This window comes from Pithys albifrons, chromosome 3, assembly GCF_047495875.1.
Source record: "Pithys albifrons albifrons isolate INPA30051 chromosome 3, PitAlb_v1, whole genome shotgun sequence".
Taxonomy (NCBI): Eukaryota; Metazoa; Chordata; class Aves; order Passeriformes; family Thamnophilidae; genus Pithys; species Pithys albifrons.
The window spans coordinates 87,022,669-87,047,859 of NC_092460.1; the positions used below are offsets into that span (position 1 = coordinate 87,022,669).

The 25,191-nt window shown below is 41.8% G+C and overlaps 1 protein-coding gene across 7 annotated transcripts in view; it reads right to left on the reverse strand.

Annotated features, from left to right (window-relative positions):
• Window positions 1-18,988, reverse strand: part of KIF21A (kinesin family member 21A) — an 87,902-nt gene extending 68,914 nt beyond the window's left edge. For all 7 annotated transcript variants that reach the window (XM_071552599.1, XM_071552598.1, XM_071552597.1 and 4 more), the window contains exon 1: window positions 18,739-18,988. In XM_071552599.1, coding sequence (XP_071408700.1) covers window positions 18,739-18,782 — 44 coding nt within the window. In that variant the 5' untranslated portion in view covers window positions 18,783-18,988. The remainder of the gene's footprint in view (window positions 1-18,738) is intronic.
• Window positions 18,989-25,191: the final 6,203 nt, after the last annotated feature.

The following is a 25,191-nucleotide window of genomic DNA, read 5'->3' on the forward strand; positions in this document are numbered from 1 at the left end:
GGAATTTTATATGGTATTTCACCTAGAAAGCAAGCCATATGCTGAACTGCCTATGTAAATAAGTGCTGTAGCCTTAAGAACTAATTAATGAGATCAGAAATGGCTGCTGCTGACCTTCTCGGCAGATGTGCATGGTCAGCCAATTATGAGAAGCTTTGTAATATAAACAACATTGTTAACCAATAATGAGTGCCAAAGTGTCAGCACCTGCGGAAGGTTACAGTCTTAAAGATGTATATTAGTGTGTGTGCGTAAGAATAAAGGGGCCTGTTGCTGCTAACTTCTGTGAAGTCCTCTCTGCAGGTCACAAACCCGCCTCCCTACGGTTACAACTCTGTTAACTTTCAGTGCGACATTCTTGGAACAAAAAACGCTATGGCTTTTCTGTCACTCCTTGTTAAAAACAAAAACAACACAAAAAACCACGTTGGTCTCCATAACACCCGATACACCAAGTTCCAAAGCAAACTGCAGAAAATTTCTTCATATTTATTGTTGACTGTTTCTAATGAACAGAAGTTGCTCTGTTTCAAAACAGAAGGTAGACTGTTCAAGCAGTGACTGAACGCTTTGAGCTGGCAAATCCCAACTCCAGAGTAAGGAAAAATAACCTACTCACTTTATTTAGTACTGTCTGTTTTTAAACTTGGAAACCAGAAAGGAACAATATTATCCACCTTCTTCAGACCTTCTGGTTCAGCTACACAGTATTATATGTCTCAAAAAAGAATTTTAATTCTTTTCTTCATGTCTATTCATTCTATTTACAAGCCTCTACATCAGCAGCAACAGCATCAAACTTCAAAAATAATTTTTCCATCTTTCTGATCCTATGCAGTGACACTGGATTCAGCTGCAGTCTGAAGACTTGACCACCTTGCTGCTTTTCTGGCTTTAAAAGAAAACATCAAAAAGTTAGCTAAAAGTCAGGGCAATTCAGGAAACTATGCTAAAAATTCAGTAGGTAGGATTTTCCCACACTAAGCCATGCTCCAAACTGATTGCTCAGTAGGATGCCAAATCTCTTTTGCTGAAAGGAACTATTTCAGGCAAATATAAACTCACAGTCCCCAAACTCTCTGCCACCCTTCCTCCATTCTTCAATCCCCACTGAATCTGAGAAGTTTACAAGTCTCTCAGCATTGATTCTATAAACACTCCCCATGAAGTTTTCAGCCAGGTGCAAAGCCTGGGTTATCTACAGGCCATAATCTTTTGCTCAGCTAACTGCAGGCTGACTTTCAGATGTGGTGGAGAGGGGACAGGAACAAAAATTGTTAGCAAGAGAATATTTGGCATTTATATGGAATACTGGTGGAAAGCTGAAATAAATGGAGCTTAACACAAGAAGTCAAAAGAACAGGACTCGTCACAGTTGACTGGTGAGGTAAGTTTTGAGTTGGTACTGCTGTACCAGGGTCTCAATCACCATCATCTGTGCAAGAAATCCACTGGAAACCTGGAATGCCACAGGAAAGCTGGTTTCCACACACAAGTTCACATCCCAAAGCCAGCTGAAAAAGAGCTCTCCACTGCAGCAACAGTTGCAGCAAGGGCAGAGCTCAACCTTTCACGCAGTCCAGGCGGGCTTACATGACACTACACAAAGGGGACTGTTCACAGTCAGTAAACTTCTCACCTTCAAATACCTTCAATTACATACCTCCCCTTCTCTCAGGAGAACACATCTGCAGCACACATAGATGTATTACACTGAAGAAAGGTAAGACTCCGGCACAATAAAAAGCTCTTTTAATAAAACAGTTCTGACAGACAACTGGGAATTGTATTAAAATGAAGACCTACAATGTGCCTAGAAGTGGATCCTGCATAGAAAAGAACTTTCTGGCTGAAAAACCATAATTTTACTCTAAACATTTTCATATTTTACTAAATATATTAATAACTGGAATATTTAATCTCTATTATTTTTTTGATCTAGGAAAAGATACCTACATTGGACAAAAGAACCTGCAGCCACTATGGCTGCTTCCACATTGCCTGAGAAGTATTTCCCCACTGCCAGCAGATGAGAACATCCTCTATGTAAAAATGGAGAAATATATCAGAGAATCCTTAAGTTGAAGAAAACATCAAAAAACTGATCGACTGATGCTTAACCTGACTGTAGTTAAAGATGTGATGCTTCAATATTACTTCTACTAGTTCTTCATTAAGAGTTAAAACTATTCAAATAACTTCTTGACTAGTATATCCAATATCCTAACAAAGTGAAAGAGCATGCTATGCTACCTCATTAGGAAAGTATGGGCTGATTTCATATTCTTCATTTTTGATAATATATAAAATAGAAAAAGCTGTTTGACTTTCTGACAGTTTAGCTTCCCCTCCAGGGCAGGCAGGAACTCCTCCTTGGCTAGGCTAAACAAACTGAGTGTGGAAATATAGTCATTCTCCTGGTTTAATTGCTACTGGCATGCAGACCTCACTGCATTAGGAAGCTTTCAGTTTGGAATTACCACTAACATTAATACCACTACATTTCCCCAAAATTTTAGCCCCAGGACAGAGAACATCCATGAAATAAGTGCACCTTGGTAACGCAACATAATGTAAACTGACAAGTGCACAGGACTCATGGCATACACTTTGAGAAAAATCTAGAAAGAACTAGCTACTTCCTTGCTACTTATAGCTGCTTTAAACACCCATTATCTATGCTGGCCGAACAGCAAGGCCAAGCACCTTCACCTTCATGTCAGAGCTGCAGGCTTCATTTTTCATTAGGGCTCAGGTTGCTTGATTAGATTACAAATCTAACCAGAACTCCAAAACAAACAAAAACCAAACAAACCAACAAAAATCATGCAGCAGAGTAGCTCACACAAGTTCAATGCAACTGTCTCCATTTTACATCACAGCATGGGAGAGTGACTCCATTTCCGGACCAGTCCTCCCCTGTGCACACCGGCTGGCCTGGGCACTGCCCTCCAGTCTCCCGCAGCGCCAGTGCACACAAAGCAGCAACACCTGATCCTGGGATCATTTCTGTCTGCTGAACACTCCGCTGCAGCTCCTCAGGGACAAAGAAAAGTCTATCCTGACAAGCTTCTTCAGGGTCAAAACCCATTTCTTTGTCTTGACTCAATTAAATCAGCTCTTCTTGGCACCTAATACTTCTAAATCGGGCATTTCCCAGCTGCTCCCAAAATCACCAATGCAAATTACTTGTGGTTTGTCTGCATCAGAGTTCATAGTCTATCATGTGCTGGAGGTAGCACAGATGCTTTCAAAATAAGTATTCATACATAAACTGTTTCAAATTGCCTTAGAAATTTAAGCTTACGGTTAACTTTACAGATAGGACTGCAGCAAAGCCAACCGAGATGGCTACAGTTCCTGCCACAAAATTTACTATCAGGTATCTGATTAATTGGAACATTTAACATCAAACAAGAGAAGCACTCTTTTGGCTTAAATGAGACCTGACAGGACAGTGAATGAAGGGAGGTGCACACAAAGTCTTCCAGGATCTAAGGAACTTCACCAGGAAAGCGAAAGCTGTAAATTCACACAAAATAATGTGTTAATGGCGTACTGGTAGTGCCTCAAGGCCAGGGAGGGTATTACACTAAGGCTTATATAAAGCTTTCACAATGGGTCCCGCATTTATTAAAAGCTACAAACAAATATATCTATACATTAGTCCACAACTTTAAGGCTGTTTCAGACAGTTTTCCTAACCAGCACCATGAAGCCAAAAGACTGGATGTTGGCACAAGCTACAAACAGCACTGCCAGCGGCTAAGAACCAGGCAGTGTCTCCCACACCCACACTGACCTCCATGGCTGCACCCTGCTACAAGTACATACTACCCCTGCTCTTTCAGTACACTTGAAAAAAATAAAGAAAGGAAAGAAAAATATCATTTAGGAACAACAAAGCTCTAGTGTTTTGGTCAACCTTGTTTCCCCTTAAAGAATTTTCTTGAGCACTGCAGACAACATTTGGGGGATGGAGAGAAGAGGTACAAGGCTGTTTATTGCAGCATATGCTAAGGCAACATATTTAGAAAGAAAAAGGTTGAGTATTTAGACAAAACTTATTAAGCTGTGTTCTAAAGAAATTGCCAGCAAGTATTAAGGTCTTAAAAGGGTATTAGTAGATCAATATTATTTTTTCCCCTAGAATTTCCAGATTTCTCCAAAATAGGTACTTCTGCTTTTCCAATTTCAGTATCAAAAGTAAAGATTAAAAAAACCTCTGCACTGCTTTAAATAATTATTTGCAAAGTCATGGTATAGAAAATGTTATTTGTATGATTTAAGTGATTTCACCACTGAATCTGAAGAAAGGCTAAGGCAAGGAAGACAACAATGGAGGCTCCTTCAGCTCTTAATTTTTTTTAAATAAAATCCTGTCAGGGTTGGGGGTTTATGGGTTTGTTTGGGGGTTTTTGTTGCTTGTTTGTTTTGTTGGGGTTTTTTTGAGAAACATGACAGCTAAGCAGACAGTACTACCTTAAGATCGTCCCAGGAAAGTTTGTTTTCTCCCTGGTTTCAAATGCAGACTTTGCTTGCCCTGCCTTATCAACTGACTTTTGTTTACACAGAAACACAGAACTCTCTCATCAAATGAAGTGCAACTGCAGCGCAGCCCTTACCCTTACATAAGCCTTATCACATGAATAATTAGCAAGGTCCATAGGAAACTACAAATAGCTTATTTCCAAACTCTGCTTCCCAGAGTTAACCATTTCTAGACCACTGAACAAAGAATCAGTGGCTGAAGAATGGGAACAAAGATTGAAGCTACAAGTGAGCAAGATTCAGGACAAGGAGCAGGATTACCCAGCACAAATGAAAGGAGATCAGGACGGGTTTCACTTCAAATACAATCATGTTAATAACTAAACAGATAATTGGTTTCTAAATCAAATCCAGCTCACTGGTGTTACACAATACATCAGATCAGTGTCAGAATGGATAAAAAACTGCACACAATCTGCTGTGTTTTTCCTGTATTACCTATCACCATTCTAATCTGGAGCCACTACATACAGTTTTCAGTTCAGAGTAACAAGACTTCAGCCCTCTGTTCCCAGGCAGCCACTGCAATGCATTAAGTTGTTTAATCTGCAGCAGCACAGTTGGCAGAGGGGTCTTGCAATAACAGCAAAAATGGAGTAACACAAAGACCCAGCAGCTGAAAAACAGTCCAGCAGTGACACTCCACCTAAAACTTGCTGACAGAAGAAATTGCTAGCTTCAGTACCTCCAGCAATTCTTGCTGGTACCATGGCTTTTTTTCTTAAAAAAAAAAAAGGCAAACAAAAAAGCCCCAACAAAAACACCACAACGAAATCTGATGTAGTCCTTTGTAACCTATCCTAGCTAACAATTTAAACAAACTAAATCAGGACTCAAGTAAGAAAAAATAGCCAAAAATAGCTTTTCCTTTTTAAAAGGCAAAACCCTACATGCCACACAAGAGAGGTCCTTGTTTAGCTCTTCTCTGCTTTTTGCATCAGTCACCAGCACACTGAACTGAGCGAGTCAAATACGCAATGAACATAAGGATATCCAGAAAGACTTATGGATTAGAAGAAAGGAAAAACATCTCTGGCTGTCCTTGAACCCCTCAGACCTCACAATAAAACTGGAAAGTCCATGGCTTCAGACCCTCTTGTCACCCCTACCTGGCTGTGGTGGAAGAAAGGGAGAGTTTTGAATGCCCATTTCCTTTGGAAACAAAACTTTTCAGCTATTTCTGAAGTATTTGAAGATTACCAAACCTTTGTGCCCCAATTGTACCTAGACCAATAAGCAGTAGGAGTCTCCCCATGGGGTCATTGTCACTAACACTAGAGTTGACCGTATAAACGGCAGCAGATGTCCAAGTCTTTGTAGCTTAACCCTGTACCGAAGAAAAATACCTAAAACAAGTCACAGAGATTATTTGATTACTTCCAATCTCGGAAGTGAGGGGGCCAGTGTCCCCCAGGTGAGCATTTGCTCACACTGACACACAGAAGCAAGGACACATGCACAGTATATGGCAACACCCACCCTGACACAGTGTCCAGAGGATTCCCAGCACTGGTAACAGCTGCAGCAGAGAGAGACCCCTTGAACATGAAAGTACCTCCTACTTTTTTTTTTTTTTAATTACCAGAATGGAAAAATAACATGATGCCAATTCAGGAACTGGCGAGCAAAGGAGAGGACCTCTCACACACATTTGCTGTGCTGGAGTGACCATTCCCCTCCATAGCAAGGAGGGGGCAAAGCAGGAGAGCAATTACCACTACAAGAGTGCAGTACATGACAAGAATTCTGCCCCACTGGATATGCCTTAGATAGACATATAGCCCTGCACAAAAGAAGTTTAATCTTCAGGTGAAAACTGCATGTATAAATTATAGAATGCACATATAAGAGCAATCAGTTGTCCAGCTAGACCACAATTGTCATATTTCTTTGACATATCTGATAAAATTTGGAAGTCAGTAACATTTCCTAGCTACAATCTGAGAAATCAAAAGCATATAAGCTCAAGAGATACAGATATGAGCTTTGAAGCACTTTATTCAGGCTACCAATACATTCCTCTCTCTTAAAAAGATTGGACTTCAACCAGACAACTCTTAAAGATACTTGGCAGACATCCAACAATGCAAACCAAGCTAAATGTTAACTTTGCTCAGTGCTCCACATACATTTCATGCATACAGAAATCTAAAGAAATAAATCAAGTTTAAAAATCCATTTTTCACACACAAGACAAACACAGATAATGCACAAATAATAATTCATTTCCAAAGAGTCATAAGAAACCACTCCAAGGTAAGTAACTGATGGTTTGGGTGTATTCACAAGATTATCACACACTTCGTGTGATAAACCTCTGACTACTGCCTGCATGTCTTTCTGCCACAGAAGATTATGTCTGAACAAGCCAGAAGAACTGAAAGAATGAAACATGAACAGTCACAGCAGGGGACAGGGAAAAAGATGTGATTATTCTACAAGGCAGTGGAGGACAGCACATCTGAAAAGCAGAGAAACAGTAAAGAGTGATGGAGATTAATTATTCTTATTAGTCAGCTTGGTCAGAATAATAAGTAAACTTAAATTGTGGTAGAGAAAATGCAGGCAGAGGGTGAGCAGCAAGTATTCTTGCTGGAAGAGCAAAGAAGACTTATAAATAACTGAATCAGACTCCAAACACCCCCACAGCAGCAACAGCACTTTTACCATGAACTAGTCCTCAAAACAGGTTGGGGAGGGTCATACGAGGGGAATGCATAGACTTGAGAAGAGCAGAACTATATAAACCAAACAAACAGCCTCCAGTATGCTCACAACACATTACCCCCAGTAGCAGTCACATCACCAGCACCACTGGATGACCATCAGTCACCCAAGAATCTCCTCTATCATCTTCAGAACTTATCTCACCTTTCCAACAGATCATAAGCACAGAGCTCTTCAGTATCTTTCAGGCTTTTAGGCCTTGCCTGCTCTGCTCTCTTCCAGTACAGAAGAGAGGATTACAAAGATGACAGGCCCAAGCCCCTTTCTGAGGTTCACACTGGGAGGACAAGAGGCACTGGTCATAAAAAGAGCAAGAAACCTCCCAACTTGGCAGAAGGGAAAAAAAAAGGCCATCAAACATTAGGACAGTCAAGTATTGGTTGCCCAGGGACTCTGAGAAATTTCTGTCCTGGGAGGTTTTTCCAAGATCTAACTTGATAGAGCCTTGTGAAACCTCACCTGAATTTAGTTTTGGCCCTGCTTTGAGTGGGAGGTTGGATTAGATGACCTCCTGAGGTCCCTTCAAACTTGAATTAATCTAAGCTTACCCTTCTAAACCTGTAAGGTTTGACATTGTCACACCTCTGTGAACACATTCTGCCATTTGAATGGGATCATTCCATTGTGCTGAATTCAGGTCCTGGCACTCTCACGCAGATTCACAGAATTACAGACAATTGGGAACTGGGAAGGCCAGAGTTTATCTACCCACTCTACCTTTCTGCACCAAGGTATTACCAACTACATCCAAAATGTTCCTGGCAGTTACCAGTTTCAACTGTTTTTAAAAGTCTCCTATATGGGCAATTCCACATCTCCACAGACTAGTCATTCCAGGACATCCATACTTACAACAGAAAAATATTTTCTTCCTTTTACTTCTCTTACTGAAATTTAAATCTACTACCTTTTATCAACTTCACCTTGAACATGAAGAACATTTTATTCCCTTCTACTCTGTATTTGACTCTAGGTGTTTCAAAACCTGTCTCTTACCAATCTTCTCATTTCTCACTATGGAACTGGTCACATTTTCTAGACAGCCATTTCCCTTCTCTTTACAGTTCCCCTCAGTCCACATTTGTCTTGACCAGCAGGACCCAAAATCTAACACTAGACTTCAGCAGTACTGAACAAAGAGTATGTATTTCTTTGCACCCTTCGTAGAGACTCCTATTTCTCTATACACTAATTTTCCTCTTTTGCTACAACACTGTTGTTTCATGCTTAATATTTACACATTATTCATAATCACTTCAACACTTGCCTACAGTAGCAGCAGAGAGTGCACCAGCCCTTTGTTTTCAGCCAAGTAGCAACCAAGTGTAGGCTAACACCCTTTTAGGCAAGTTTTCTCTTCGTAAAGAAGGCACCTCTGCCCTCAGCAGTCAGGAGAGTTCGAAATCACCAGAAGCAGTGCCCTGGCACAGCCACACCTGCCAAGTGGAACAAAGCACTTGCATCTGAAGCTCTCAGATGGACAACAGTGCTTCTAGGTGGTCTTTTCCAGTCTTGACAATTCTACGATTCCTCTTCAAGACCTACCAAGGATTTATTGGTTGACATTTAGAGAACAAGGGAAAGTCCATCTGTTCCTAAAAGCTTTGCTAAGAACAATATTTAAATAGATCTACAGCTATACTTTAAAATGCACAGCCAAGACTATGGGCTGACCAGCCGATGTAGATTGCTTTGACTACTGTGTGAAGAAATAAAACAAACCAAAGAAAACCCACCCACAAAACAAACAATGAAACCAAAGAACCAACCAAAAAACGCACCCAACTCACCCACAAAAACCAAAGGAACTCAACAAAAAACCCACCACAGCACAAAACCAATCCAAACACAATCCTAAAGACTGAAGCTTTGGGGAGTACAATAAAGAAAAAGGGACACTTAATTATACTGGTGTTGAAAGTTCAAATAGTTTACTTGCAAATACCAATTCAACCCTATCTCATTTTTAGAGCTTACTGAACACGAATCCACTTTTGTTGAACTCAAGAGTTCAGCAAATGAAGATCAGATTGGCAATTTTATTGTTCCTGAGTGATGGGCTGACTGATCAGATTAGACAGAAGCATAAGCTCTGCTTCAAGGGTTACAGATTGAGCAGGTGGCCTTCTCTCTGATCTACTGCCTCTTCAAACACAAGTAGAATCCTTCTCTTTTTGATCACATCTAGAAAATATATATTCAGATATTTCATTGCCCTTAACCCAACAGGAAAATATTTTTCTGGTCTTTAATGCACTTCAAACAGTTTGCTCATGAACACATCAACCTTTCCCAAATAAACCAGTAATTCACATGCACAATATAATTTTAACAAAGGAAATATAGATGTTTAGATGGTATCAACATCCATAGTCTGCAAAGTAATGTGCATAGATAACACTTCTTAAGAAAAAATTCAAAGGCATCATATTACAGAGTTTAAAAATAATGATTTCACATGTACTTAAAATTAAAGAACAGACTTCAAAAAGAAAGACTAGGGAGTGAAATAAACCTTACCTGGACAACTTATGTAGAGTGACAACTAAAGCAGTGTTTGCTTAGCAGGTGAAAAAAAAGAGCAGTCAGATATTTCCTGAAGATCAAAGTGTCTGATAGAGGCACATTTTACCTCTTCACAGAAACAAATGATGGGGAGAGGAAGAAACAAAGCCATACATCGAATTTTTAATTGTAAGACTTTTCATAGAAGGCAATGACTAACTCAGGTGTTTTAGCAGCAGTTGCTTTTCTCAAGATATTACATCATGTATTATTTATATCATAAATATTTATTTTGATGCTACATCCGTGGCCTGAGGAGCTTATGACATAATTCTAAGACAACAATAAACAAAGTACCAGGGAAGGCAAAGGCAGGAAAAGAGTATTAAAAAAAGACAAAAATTCTCTATCTACACTGATACCCCTCTCATATTCTCAGAAGGGTGGAGATGGGGACATAACAGATTGTGTCCTATGGCAGAATCAAGCAGAAATTAAGACAGAGGCACTGCTGCAGTTGGCAAATCAATCAGAGAGATTAACAGCTCTAAGACCTTGGGCTAATGAGCTACTTGGAATGACACAAAAGGCCTCAGGACTCATCTCACAATTAGTCTCATGCTAAAGGGAAGAAATGCCCAATAAAATGAATGCTAAGAATTACTGACTTTGAAAAACAAAGTTAATTAGTCAAATAACTTCTTAACTTTCAGTATTTTGAATAAATTATACAGAAATACATCTTACTTAAGTCACTCTACCTTCCTATAACTTTATGCCAAAAGTCTCACATGCAACGTGTTACCAAAGGAACCCCAATAAGCCACTGCCCACATTCTACACAATACTAAGGGCTCTGCTGTACATGGGACACTTCTCAGCAACCCTGCTGGTGACCCCAGAATTACACAAGACCATAGTTAATTTTTTGCAATCTATTTCTAGCAGATGCTCTACTCTTTTGTGTTTTAACCTATTACTAATTTGCATAACTTCTTAAGCAGCACTGCTAACAAGGACTATATTTAATAAGGTTTCTTGACCCATGTTAATATTCCATGGCTTTGTAGCTTTTCAGCTTATACATCCCTTTAAATTTGTCTTAGCAATAGACAACTAACATGATTAGATATGAAAGGAAAAACCAGTCAATGAAAAAACATACAGCTTAAAGACAATAACCAAGTGGTTGGACAATTGACTCAAGATGTGGAGCACCTTTTTCCAGGGACACAGACAAGATTAGACCCAGTAAATAGAGAAGCCTGTTTGATCAAATTCTTCCATTGTCATAAGGGAACACAGCAGAAAAGATAAGTGTCAGACTTTGAGATGACTCATAAAAGGGAAACATTTTCTGTCTAGTCCTATTATTGATAATGTTCCACATGTTCAGCTCTGGCAGTCGGATCAAAATGCCACAGTATCCTACAGTCCTTTAACTCTTATTCACCTTGCAAGGACTGTTTTATTCATGTTTTTAAAGGATCAGTTACTCTAAACATACAGGAAAGGGAAACTGAGTATCCTATAGCATACAAAAGAAAAGATTTCAAGAAACCTGGAGTATTTAAGAGCTAGTATGGAAAAATTATGTTAAATCTAAAATGTCCTGCTAGGAGTCAGATATTTGCTAACCAGCTGAACTCTGCAGAGTTGCTATAGCAGCATGACATGCAAGAACCACCACTGAGACACTAAGACTTACCTAGACAACAAATCCTTTAATCCATTTTTAAATCTAACAATGGAAGTGCACTATTCACCTTGAATGCATATAAATTGCTGGTATAGGAGAACAATCATATCATAACCTCTTACTAAGGTCTTGTTGCTGTCAGTTTTCTGTGTTGAAGCTTCAAAGTCAACAGGCTGAGGGAGTAAGTCATTCATTTTTGTTAGGTAGACTTAAAGACATAAAGATGCTTAAAGGGTGCATTGTCCCAAAGAGCAAGCCGAGCCTTTGTCAGCTGATTTGAAAAGAAAACAGTTCTTTACACAAAAATTAGTTATTCCAGCATTGTCCAACTTTACCAAATCTGTTGAGGATACTACCTAGAATAAAGGACCAGATGGTACACACTCCTTCTTTTCATTCAGAGTCTATTCAGGAAATAGTTTATGCTAATCAATCATAAGCTCTCAATAAGCAGTTTTTCACATTTTAAAATACCTATTGAACATTTTGCTTCTCTATGCATCAAACTCACTGTGAGGCTGACCTTATAATCTTTTCACTGTGCTCCATTTGTATCCTGTTGCTATAGTAAACACATTAAACAAGACCATTTTTGAAAAATAAGGCAGGATTTCTCCCCTTAGTTACACAGGAGCAGATATATTTCATCAAGTCAAAATAAACACTGAGAACTACAAAAAAACCCAAGGAAGGATAAGAATAAAATGAACAAAGGTTTAAAGCAACTTGAGAGGAGAAGAGAAAGAGAACACAAGCAAAGAAAAAGGCACAGCTCATGTAGTTACTCTTGCTAGACTTGTTCAGGTCTGGTTTGATTTCTAATTAAACTTTCTCGTTCACCAGTTCAAATGACACTTAACTTCTTGCAAGTATTTTACATGGAAACAATAATAGCATAACAAAAAATTCTCTGCTCTGGCAGATGCAGATACAGCAGGATACTGAACATTTTTCTTTTAAAAAAACCCAAACCAAAGAAACCCACCTAAAATGGCTTTATTTCCCAGCAGTGATCAGGCAACAGCACATGAAAGCAAGAATTCCAGCAGCCATCTCTGAGTGGGCAGCAAAGGCAATCCATAAAACGCTTAAAGCAAATCAAGGGAAGCAGAGGGAGGGAGCAAGGCTCCCCTGACCCCAAGCACAAGGGCCATTCAGCTACTAGAGAAGAATTTACAGAAGCCACAGAGTAAACCTGAAAATGTGAAGCCTTGAGTTCAGTAATAAAGGCATGTCTAGACAAACAATATAAATCCTAACTTGTCATAGGTCATAAGTAGCAAAGACAACACCATTAAATGGTGGGTAACTCAATGGATTTTCAGAGCAAAGTAAACTCCCAAGTCTGCTACAAACTTTGGGAAGTGGCAAATTAAAAATATAATTCCTCCACAAACGTGAACAGACCACCCATGTACACTACTCATTGCTTTTTCTTCCTCCTAAATTCAAGACATTAATCTTTTGGCAAGGAACACATGGCTTTGAGGAAGACCCAAGCAGGAATTCTTTCCCCTCCAAAGAATGAGTTTGTGTTTACAATATGAGTGGTGGAAAGGGAAGTTTATTTCCTAGAAAGCAAGATCACAGATTTCAGCCTGCCCCAAGCAATATCAGTAACGGATGATCAAGCCAGATATTATGAAATCAGAATTAATTCAGCAGCAGATGGTGTAGTGTCTTTTTTCAGCTAAAATGCAAAACACGGGGATGGGGTAAAGTTTCAGTGAAGGACAAGGGAATGTTTGTTTAAGTCAGAGAGCAAAGAAAAACATCAAAACTAACAAAAAGGTATGCAACATGACCTTTCCAAAACCAAGATCTCTCTTGCAATTTCCCATTAACACTCTGTGCAAAAGATTTATTTTCCACCACCTTACCATTTAATGCTGTTGATATTTTTTTTATCTTTGATGGGGCATTCTTGCATACTTACAGACTACTGAATTTCACTAAAAGTTACTTTGAGATATTTTCCCAAAAAAACTGTCACAGCTTTACATGATTACAGATGGGCAGTAATTACTGTCTATTAAAAGGAAAACTTTGGTTCATTTTAAAGAGCCTGTGGACAGTACTGCAGTCTACTGTTGTTGCTCATCTAGTTCCAGAATGATTTATGAGAATGTTTAGCACTGTATGGGAAGCATGACATGAGAATCTCTGACCTCCAGAGCTTATAATACACACCACAGCACATATGTTTATTCATCTGACATTTGAGGATCCATTCATGGAGGAAGCTTAAACACAGCTATAACTGTTTGCAGAACAGCAGCCCAAGAAAGAAAAATCAATCTCAGCTGCCATCAAAGTGCTTCAAAACACACCTGTCACAAAAGACAAGTTCCTTCCACTCAGTTGCCTCTTTCCTAGTGTATTTAACAGTAGCTGTTTCTAGAACAAAGGAAAACAATTTCAGTATAGAAGCTATTAGAAAAAATGCTTAAAAAGAAGACCACAAAAGATGAAAAGGTAGATGGAGGCTGACTACAACAAACATTCCATATGGGGGAGAAAAAAAAACACACAAAGAAAGTAGCAAAGGATTAAAAAAAAACCCTACAGAAGACATCCAGCTGATCAGAGAGTTCAAGAACTGGGGGTATGAAAAGAAATCCAGCATTCCCATAACAAAGATTTGCAGTGGAAAGCTTAGGTTTCAAGAGATGAACATACCCCATTTGTCTAATCAAAAGTCAACACAGTATCCTTATGTTTTGACATAATCAGCTTGATTAGTTGCAAAAATCTCCACTCCTAAATTAAACTAGTAATCAATATGTTTTTCCAGCATACTTCATCTCGCTTTTGGAATACCAGAAACAAGAGGCTGGGTGGTTTTAATCTATCAGCTGCACTTGTGTACTTGTACTGTTATTGAAAAAGTCTACTCACAGTTCCAATACATTTTGCACAGATTGCCACACTTGGCAAACATCAACATTTCACCATTACGAGGCAGTGTCACAACATATTGCAGACACCTACAGTGAGTTTGAAAAGGGAACTTTTCAGACAATTCAAGAGTGGCTGGATCCCAGAACCTCTCTACACAAGCGGGGACAGTAGCAATGCTCCCCGTTCTTGCTTGAGGGATGAAACACAAAGCAGATGTCTGTCACAACATGAAGCAGTAGCAGTGAGGTACTCTTGCTAAAGCAGGGAAGAAGGCACATATACACAGACATAACAAGGACAACCAACAGTGGAAACTTTCACAACTGTTCTTTACTGATGTCAGTTAAACATATCTGATTATAAAACACCATCCCTAGAACTATCTCCCCTAGTTCTTTGTATTCTGCCCATTAACACAGTTTCAAATGTGCTCCATCTTTCATAAGAACATGCACAATGCCAAAGCTCTTCAGGTTCACCAACTAGTACTTCACATTCTTTAATGTCCATTCCACTTGAGATGTCACCCAAGCATGGCAAAGTAACCATCTTCTCTTGACTACTGGTCACCTTCCACAGCTATACATCTTTTCACACTGTACTTCATTATTTATTCTTCTGTTTTAATACAGCATCTCAAACAACTCAACACAGAAGCTTATCAGTGCCTCCATTGACCCAGAGTGGATCAAGGCCACCTTTTGCCTTTGCAGGACTAGATGTTTCCTCCAATGTTCTACACAATTATTTGGATCCTGTTATGGAGAAGACGTGACATCCTCTCAAGCTTTATCAGACAGTAGTCCTCCAATGCAAAAGTTCCCTTGTTCTGCATGTATCCAACCTGCTTGTCTTCTCAGATCATCACTGCTAGGACCCCACGGCTCCAAACCACAAGGTGCAAGGACAGGCACTAACTGTAGGGAGCCATTTCAGCTCCCGTGTCCAAGCTCAGGTCTGGTTGATAGAATGGTAAGAGCAAACACATCTCTGACTGCAGCAACTCCATCCAGTCCCTTTCTGAGGTCATTCAACAACCCTAGTAAGGGACACAGTAAGGGACACAGACCACTGGCTGTTTGGAATCCAAATTAAAGGCGAGAACTTAATCCACCCAACATGCCAGCAACCCACATGCTGCATTTTTGACTGTGGACATCACTAAAGTGGCAAGAATTGGAAACTATAATCTGCACCATAGCAACTGTTTCAAGTTCACAAAAGGATGTTAATACCATTTCACAGCTTTCTTCTCAAAAGTTACTTTTCATATGCTGAAAAGACACTTACAAAACCAAAACAGCAATTTTAGATTTACAAAAAGGTTATCTTTTCATATTTAAGGGTAGTTAAATGCCTCCCTGACATCCGATCCCGGAAGTTAAGCAGGGTCAGTCCCGGATTAGTACTTGGATGGGAGACCTCCTGGGAAATGCCGGGTGCTGTAGGTTCTAGTCCTGAGGACTTCACTGGCACCGTCCAAGCTTGCTCGGCCATGGCAGATGAACCTCAGGACTTAAATGGTGGGGCCAGTTCTGCGCACGCTGAGCCTCACCTAAAATCCACTGCGCAGGCTGGAAGGCACACCCACATGGGGACAGCCCTTCCCAAATCTTCGTTCGCGAAGTTTGGCCATACATACATACATACATGTTTTCATATTTAAAGAAAACAAAATAGTCATCCAATTGATATAACTATCATGGGGGCTCTGCTGATTGTATCTGAAAACAGACATTACACAGTCTCATGCAGTTCTTTGTTGAAGTTGCACACCCATCATCAAAACTAAGTCCACAAGTCTTTCAGTGGTGGGTGACAAGAGAGAAAGAAATGTTTTTTAATTGGGGAGTTTAACATTAGTTACTGGATTATCTGCCAAACTATTTTCAGCTTTCATGCTTCACTAAACCTGAGTATTTATTTAGTACATCAGACACAAACCCATTATTACACTGAAGAAAATGGGGAGCAATTAGCATACAAGATCACAGCTTAAAGGGGGTGCTAATTGGAAAGAATGAAGTATTTTTGAATCCTGTTGTAAACAATTAGTTGAGATAAGCAGGTTCTGGAAAAACAATTTGCTAAACAATCTCAGTGATGTCTATTCTATAACCTGTGTTTAAAGTTTAAATAAATTCATCTTTGCGCTAAGCTCAGTGCAACTTGCCTTTGCAGTATCTTGCAACTATGGGGGTTGCAAAAAGCTGCTCCAGCTGTAGAGCAAGCCCTGTTCAGGAAACATACATACAAAACACAAGGACTAATTCATCTCAACAGTGGAGATCATCACTGAACTAAGCTGAAGTTGCCAGAAAGAACTGAAGAACCAAACCAACAAGGAAACAGAATGTAATATTCATAATGCACGGTACAGCATGGCACCAATACATAGTGAGTGGCAAAATCAGTTGAATTAGAGGACTGTACAAAAGACACAATCAGAAATAAAAGAAAACCATCTACAAAGAGCTACTGGTGGGGAAAAAACAACTGCGCATGCTTTTGTTCATGACTGCTAAACAGGGAGGGGGAAATCTTGTGCATGAATAGTTAATCTGCCAAAAGGAAGAAAGCAGACAGGAGAAAAGATGCAATTCTTCATTAATAGTGAAATGCACTCAGGCACAAGATCTTAGTGAGAAAATTATAGTGCAGAAATATACCTTATAACATTAGGGATTTGTTATCAAGAGTTACAGCTGCCTCATGTTAATTCACTTTCATAAATTCTTTGCCATATACTATTTCTAACCTATTCATCACACATCTACAACTATAAACATATTTCTACCAGTAGGTTCTATTTCATTCCAGGCCGCAACAAATCTCTGTATTTGTAAATTAACTTCCACATCACTATTGCTTTTGGCTCGGAACGTATTTAATATTTTCTTCAAAAAACAAAGCAGTCTGTAAACCCATAACACGCCCTGTTTTTAGGATCACACCTATCTCATATTTTCCTCTTTAAAAACACAACCTAATCATGCTTTGGAACAATACCTCCCTTACATTATGTGAAAAATGCTTCAACAGATAACACTCACAAAAGCATCTCTCTCCATAGAAAATGCTACTGCAATCAGACTTTAATGAACAACTGCAGCGTACACTCCATGTTATCATGCAGGGGCGGCGTTTCTCTGTTTACTGAAAATGTTATTGCACCGTTCCCCTACACGCATGTACCAACAGCAGCATGCAGTAACATCACTTATTTCTACATCCCTGAGGAAAGAAAAAAACAAACCAAAACCATCACCCTTCCTGAACGACCTTTGAAGTCTCTAAGGTAAGATGTATTAAATGGTTCCAAAGACCCACTGGGAGAAACAGACCTTTCCCTAAAGTCCGATTACTTGAGGTATAATACTCCAAGTGTGCCAGTATGTAACAAAGAAACTTGTTTAAAGTCAAGAAATAAATTGACATTCAGAATAACAAGTAAACCACAAATATTTACATACATATACATAAATAAGTATATATATATATATACACAAATATATTTCTCCTCATCTTTGAATCATGTAAAGACATCTCGAAAATCAAGACATCCATGGGCTAATCTGGAAGTTCTTCAAACAATAAAATAGCATTTTCACATAGAAAACCGAGAAGAGCCAGGAGTTCACTGACGAACAGCAGATTTTTATCTCTGATTAAAGAGCAATTTGAATTAACTGATGTTTTAAAATTATTTAAGCTCCCCTCCCATAATGACTTTTACATATACCTATTCCTGTGTACTGTGAGCAGCCTTATGGGAGTCCATCCCTCTGCTATGTGAGGGTAGACAAAGCCTCCGCAGGATAAAATCCTTTATCCTTCTAAAAATATCAGTCGGCCAGGATCCACTCTCGCAAAGCCCCGTGATGCAAACGGCATCGCTAAAACCCAGGGACTGCCCTGCTTCCATGAGTAAGCACTAGCAGCACCGGGCTATAATTAGCTGGAATATTTTTAGGGTCACTGCTCAAAATTAGAGAGAAATTACTGAGAAAGACTTCAGAATGGTGGGGTTCCCCCCGCCTCCCCCTCTGGCTGTTTCCTGCTGCTATGAGGAGAAAGAGAGACTCAGCAGGAGCCGAAACGAGGCGACCCTGTGTCTGCAGGACGATGTGCCCGGCCGCTGTCGCTCCGCGGGTGGGAGCCCGCAGCGCCGCGGGGGGACGGGCACCGTGCGGGCCCCGCCGCCGCACCCCGGCCGCACCTGAGAGGCGCCCGCACCTGAGAGGCGCCCGCACCCCCGGCCCGCACCTGAGCGGCGCCCACACCCCTGGCCCGCACCTGAGCGGCGCCCGCACCCCCCGCCCGCACCTGACCACGTCCGCACCGCCGGCTCTCACCTGACCGCCACCCGCACCGAGCTCTCGTCCTGGCCGGCCGACATGGTGCCGCGGGCGAGGGGCGGCTGCGAGCCTTGCCGGGAGCGCCGCTGGGCCGCGGAGGAGGTGGGGGCAACTGCTGCAGCTTCCCCCTCACCTCCTCCTCCGGCTCCGCCACCTCCTCTCTCCAGCCATTTTAGGTGACTGAATGAATAGGTGCGGTACGAGCCGCGGCACCGCAGGGCGGTTCGTGCCGCTCCGCCTCCCCCCGCCCCACTCCGGCCCGGCCCCAGCCCGGCTCCGCCAGCCCCTGGGCGGGGAGCGCTGTCAGTCATGGGCCCCGGCCCGGCCCCGCGCCGCGCCCGTTGCAGCCGCACTGCGTCACGGCCCCGCCCCGCGGGCGCTCGGGCACGGCCAGCACGGCCGCTCGCACACACCTGTAACCTGCACACACCTCTCGTGTTTGCCTTTACACACACACACAGACACACGTGCGGTGTGCACCGCACAGCCCTGGCCGCACACACACATCTGTTACCTGCACACACCCCTCGTGTTTGTCTTTACACACACGCACGTGCGGTGCTTGCCTTCCGTGCACACACAGCCTCTCAGCGGGCAGCGCTGAGCGCACACGATGCCGCACACGGCCTGGCCTGGCCGTGCCTGTGCCCCGCACGGACACACGCATGGTCCCGCCACGTCCACGCCCAGCGCTGCACACGCACAGCGTGTCCCGCACAGCTCTCCCCCCGCACGGACACACGCGTGGCACCGCCACGCACAGCGCTGCACATGCACAGCGCGTCCCGCACAGCTCTCCCCCCGCACGGACACACGCGTGGCACCGCCACGCACAGCGCTGCACACGCACAGCGTGTCCCGCACAGCTCTCCCCCCGCACGGACACACGCGTGGCACCGCCACGCACAGCGCTGCACATGCACAGCGCGTCCCGCACAGCTCTCCCCCCGCACGGACACACGCGTGGCACCGCCACGCACAGCGCTGCACACGCACAGCGCGACCGCACAACCCTCCGCCTGCGCGGCCACAAGCGCGGCTCTGGCACACGCAGTGCCCAGCGCTCCGCACGCAGCATTCGAGGCCGCCTTCTTGGGGAAGAGGACCTTCCCCCCTGCCAGGGCTGACTGGTTTGCCTTTCCACGTATTTCCCTTTCCCGAGCAGGAATGAGATCTCCTCATTCGTCCCCATCACTCCCCTGGTCCTGTGCGGTGCTCGGGACACTCCTGCCCGCGGCAGCACAGCAATCCCACCTTCTGGCGGGTTGGTTTGCCCCAACAGCTCCAGCCAAGCATCGCTGTTCTCACTTCGCTAATGAAATGCGTGGGTTTTAGTTGGAAACTGAGTGGGCGGATGACACTAATTTTTGATGCAAATAGCTCCCCTGCCAGGAAACAAACCCGGTTATTTTGCCCCAAACAATTCGCATTCCTAAGGAAGATTTTTCATCCGAATAGGCCCGGGTTTGAATTTGTAATGATATGCTAAAAACCTTGCAGTTCAAGTTGTTTTGCTTCTGATACTGAAGGTTGTTCACACCCAGCCTCTGTCACAGATGGGCAGGTCAGGTCTCCACCCGCAATCGGGCTTCCAGCCATGCCCTGAATCTTTCAAGTCTCTCATTCTCAGCAGAAGTCCACTGTATTATTGTTACTCTGCATGTTGCTCATAGTTGTTTTCTCTGCCTTTTCTATAATTTTCTCTATTTACTTAGAAATTGGATTGTTTCTAGAAAATGCCCTGCCCAGAAGTTGCTGTACAAAATGATGGTCTTCTGCTTTCTTCTGAATTACACAGCACCAGCACACAAATCTCCTAACAGCTTGTGAAAATATGGAGGACTTAAGCCACATCCCATATTGCTGAGGTATACTGAGATAACATTTATCCAAAAGGCAGAAAAATGAAGATACAGATAGTTCAGTATGAAATCACTGAGGGAATCTGGTACAGGCAGAGCAAAGACTGTTTCCCTGGGCTTCTCAGCTCATTATTCACTATGTAATACCATAGGCCAGATGCTTTGTTTCACCTTTTGCCACAATGTTTTGTGGAATGGGCAAGATAGATAAAGAAAAATCTCCTGCAGGTGAATTGTTGACATGCATACTAACTAGCCTCAAAAATGAAAGTTGCAGGAGTTCAGGGCATTTCCAGCTGGAGGGAATTGAACACACTTGACTGACTCTGGGTATTGTATTAAAGATACCTGCAGCCCACCCAAAAGTGAGTGGAATCCTGTGGCATAATTACATTCTCACAATTTATGTACACCAGACTTATAAATCAAGCTAACAGTAAAACTTCAACAACTATGGCAAAGGCCGCTATTTCTTATCCAAAAGTATCCAATGCATTTTTTTCAGGTGACACTGTTATAAGGTTAATGTAATAAGCATACTTGAGGCAAATTTGTACCTTGGCAGCATCCTTCTGCGTTTGTTTCATGCAGCATCTTTTTCTGGATGGGGCCCAGTACAGCAACGCTCATCCACATCATGCTGCCCATGCCCATAAAATCCTGCTGAGTCAGTGCCTCCAGTTCACCACGTGAACTGTGCTGAAAACTCAGTGGGGAGTAGCAGCCAAAAGGTGCTCAGATCCAGGATCATAATGTAGGCCATTTCTTTTCTGGCCCCTTTATGCCCTTAGACATTTGCTTCTGCCAGACTGCATCCAACCCTCTCTCTTCCACATTGAAAATGAAATAGCAGATTAAAAAGTTTGGCAGAAATCCTCCTGAGCTTAATGTAAGGTACATAGGTGGGTTGGTATTCACAGATTTCAGACTTTAGTGACAAAGATTTGTTATCCACATTGGGCTTAAACAGGAAGTCATAAATTTTGGTGCTATAGTAAAACTATTCTAAGTTATGGTTATTTCAAGTCAGCAATATTAGACACTTATATTCTATATTAAATATTTCACATAAATTTCAGACTCCTCTGAAATTGATTTAGCAAATGAGATTTACCTTCTTGCCATGTTTTGTGCAAATTGCCTGATTTGTGTCCATTCATATTGAAAGCACGTAAAATACATAGGTCCTATTTCTTTAACAGCAATTTTTTTCTCCGTGTTCCCCATTTCCAGAAAGCATACAGCCCTTCTGTCAAAAGGAGCTTTTCTTTTGTTTTTTCCCAACTTGTCCAATGTAAAAAGCAGTGTGCTATGCTGTTAACTCAGCTGCACCAGGAAACTTAAATGGAATCTCCTACTTTTCCCTTCTGGTGATGTGGATGACCTCTGCCCTGCAGCATCCTATTCATCTCCTTGACTGATTAACTTGACTAAATAAGGGCACAATAGCTCCCTTTTTTTGATTGTCCAAGTATGTAGGTAAACTGCCAATGTCTTGTTTATCTTTATATAAAGCAGTATAAGCTAGATAGTAACATTGCCAGATTTGTCCAACCTCCCAGCTAATTAATGACATTTTCCTACAGGTCTCCTCTCTTCACACTCTCAGAATGCCTACAGGTAGGACCTGCAGTAAAGCCTTGTCCCTTGTGGGGCTCCAACACCACAGGGACCCACCACCTCTGGTCACCTCCTGACTACCTGCAGATGTTCACAGAGAGGGGACAGACAGGAAGGCAGGGAAGCAGGGAGGGAGTTCCCAGCTCTGGTCCCTGCTCTGTGTTTAGAGGAGGACTGCTAAGCACATCCCTCCCTGGCAGCTGGCCCTGGTGATGGCTCTTACGCTTTCACTGCCTCCATTCTCCTGCCATATGACTCAGCACCATGAGCTTCATTCACTGGGCAACCAAACAAAAACCTGCGTTTGGAAGGGTGAGTGCTCTGACTGACACACACACACCCCCCCTGCACAGATGGTGAAGCTGCTCGTTGTGTTCTTTAAGCATCAGAAGCTGCCTAAAATCACTGAGCTGTACATGACGTGAATGAGCCAAATGAACTCCACTTAGGAGTCAGAGCCCTGTGCTTTGACCTATGCATGTTTGCAGACAAGTTGTATTGGCTGTGCCTATGCTGTACCACTTGGTTTTGAAATACCTATTTAAAATAGACCACCTAAAATAGAGGAGACCTCACTTCAAATTTTTTAATCGTGATATTTTACCAGCACTAAATAAGCTAATCTAATCAAATATTTGACTTGTTAGTTGCTTATTTCTTTGACCTGTTGAACATATCATTTAGTTCGGAGAAGATTCTTTTGAGTAATGGAGGTGACACAGTTTCATGGAGACAGGCAATAATACATGAATCACTAATTTCTGATTAATTTGTGTCAAATAGACTAATTGCACCATGACTACTAAAAGGCTTCAAAAAATTATTAGGTTTTGCCAAGTTAAGCACCTGACCTGGCCACCTGCCCACCATTATGGAAGGCAAGTATTCTTTCAGATACAGGCAGTGGAACATGAAATATTCAAGTGCTATGAAACAACAATATTGATGTCTTGTTCTGAAAGTCATTAAATCTGATTGTCTGCATAGTTCATGCTGATTTAACAAATTCACACACACAACACAATCAGCTAGTATACCATCTCATTAGTGACTATTGTTTTCTTGAATGTATAAATTAAATAAACTTTTTAGCCACATACAAGCCACAAGTTATTCAGTGATTTTTGGAATGACATACCATTGAAGCCTGAATGTATATACAAATATCATACAATATATACATTATAATTGTTGTAGTTTGGGATTATTATGTAAATTCTCTCCCCTGCCACTTAACTGCCCAGGCCAGCGGTTGACAAAAGAAGTAGTTAACTGTGATCGCTGGGGTGGGGGCAGGTTTGTCTCTTTTGGTTTTTTTTTTGGATATTCTCCTCAGTCTTGGCTCGGCGGAACGGGGGAGTGGGGGCTCCAAGGAGGCAGGCTGCCCTGCTGGTTACTGCTGGGGTTTTTCCCTGGCTGTCTTGCCGCTGCCTACTTCGGATTACTTTTTCCTGCCGTGCTGCTACCTGCCTTGGATTTGCTGCTGGTCGCTCGTACCTTTTCTGCTTCTTGGACGGGGAACACAAGGGAAAGAGACTGAGTCCATCTGAAAGCCCACTGCTCGTCTGTTTCGCTGGAGAGGGACTGAAACTCACTCTGCAGCCAGCGGGCTGTGACAAGGACACTTAAGTATAACCTTTTCTCCCGGAGGAAAACCTGCTGGGTTTTGTTGTTGTTGTTTTTTTTTTTCTCTTATGGTGTTGGGGAAGTGGGTTGCACTAGTCTGTTTACATATATATATATATATATATATATAGCAGTTATCCTTCTTGTATTAAAATTCCTTTTCTTAAATTTGATAAAGAGTGGTGTGATTATTGAGGAGGAGGCCCCTCCCCTGCTTGTGGGTAAAACATTTTGGTTTTTCCCCTCAAACCGAGACAATAATGAGGAAACATTTATATCATATTCATTCATATGATATTTTGAAAAATGTAGATATTTTGGCTGATATAAATGACCACAGATTTTCTCTGTAGCTTTTTGCTTGTTTATGTGTGATAACTCCTTGTATTTCAGTATCTTCTGACATAGAAAAGGTCATTGGACTCCTATGCAACTGGGTTTCATGAGCTGTTGCTGATGGAAATTAAGTCAGCAACATTCATGCATCAGCAATAATCACTCCATTTTATCTAATAAACATTAATGTATACAGTGCTTCCAGGTTTCTGCTTGGCAGTGAAACTTCTGTTTGCATTTTCTGTATGATGCCTTGGGCTTACAAGAACCTTAGGCTTTTCCATAGTCATTTTTTAAAGGATCTTCACTACAAACAAAAATAAACTTATAAAAACTCTTACATCTTGATTTTTAAGAAACTTTCTATAAGCAGTTTTTCTCTTCTCTGACTGGCTTCTCGTTTCAAACTGCAGGTCTTGGAAAGCAGTCAAGCCCTAAAAAGACATTTCAAATGCTTTCCAGTTTCTTCCCATCACTCACTGTGAGTTTTGATTAAATAACAATGAGGAAAGAAAAGTGTTAAGCCATTCTAAACTGGCAGGCTCAAATGTGCAACAGGAGAGCCTCTGCTTCCAATAACTGTGGAAAAGAAAGCAAGCTGCTGAAGGAAATTATCGCTTGGCTCATGACGGTATGGTATGGGGGAAGTAACCTCAAAGTTGAGGAGGAAAAAAGGAGTGCAAAGTGATGTTTATGTAATGAGAATAACACCAGATAAGGAAAGGAAACAGACTGGTTTAGTACAGATGTGTGTGGAGAGAAGAAGGTAGAGAAACCAGAAAGGACAGGGTGGAGAAGGAAGAGGGATCTCTGGAGTCAAAGCCAAGAAGGGCTCTGCAGGGTTGTTTCTGGAGCTCATCAGCACAAAAAGAAAAGCAGTATCAGATACCTCTGCAGTGAGAAGAAAGGAGGTGGGTTTTTTCCAGCCACCTTCCAGAAAATGAATGAACTATAGAGCAGAAAATATAATGAAAAGAAACACACGATAAAGGAATCGTATCTGGAG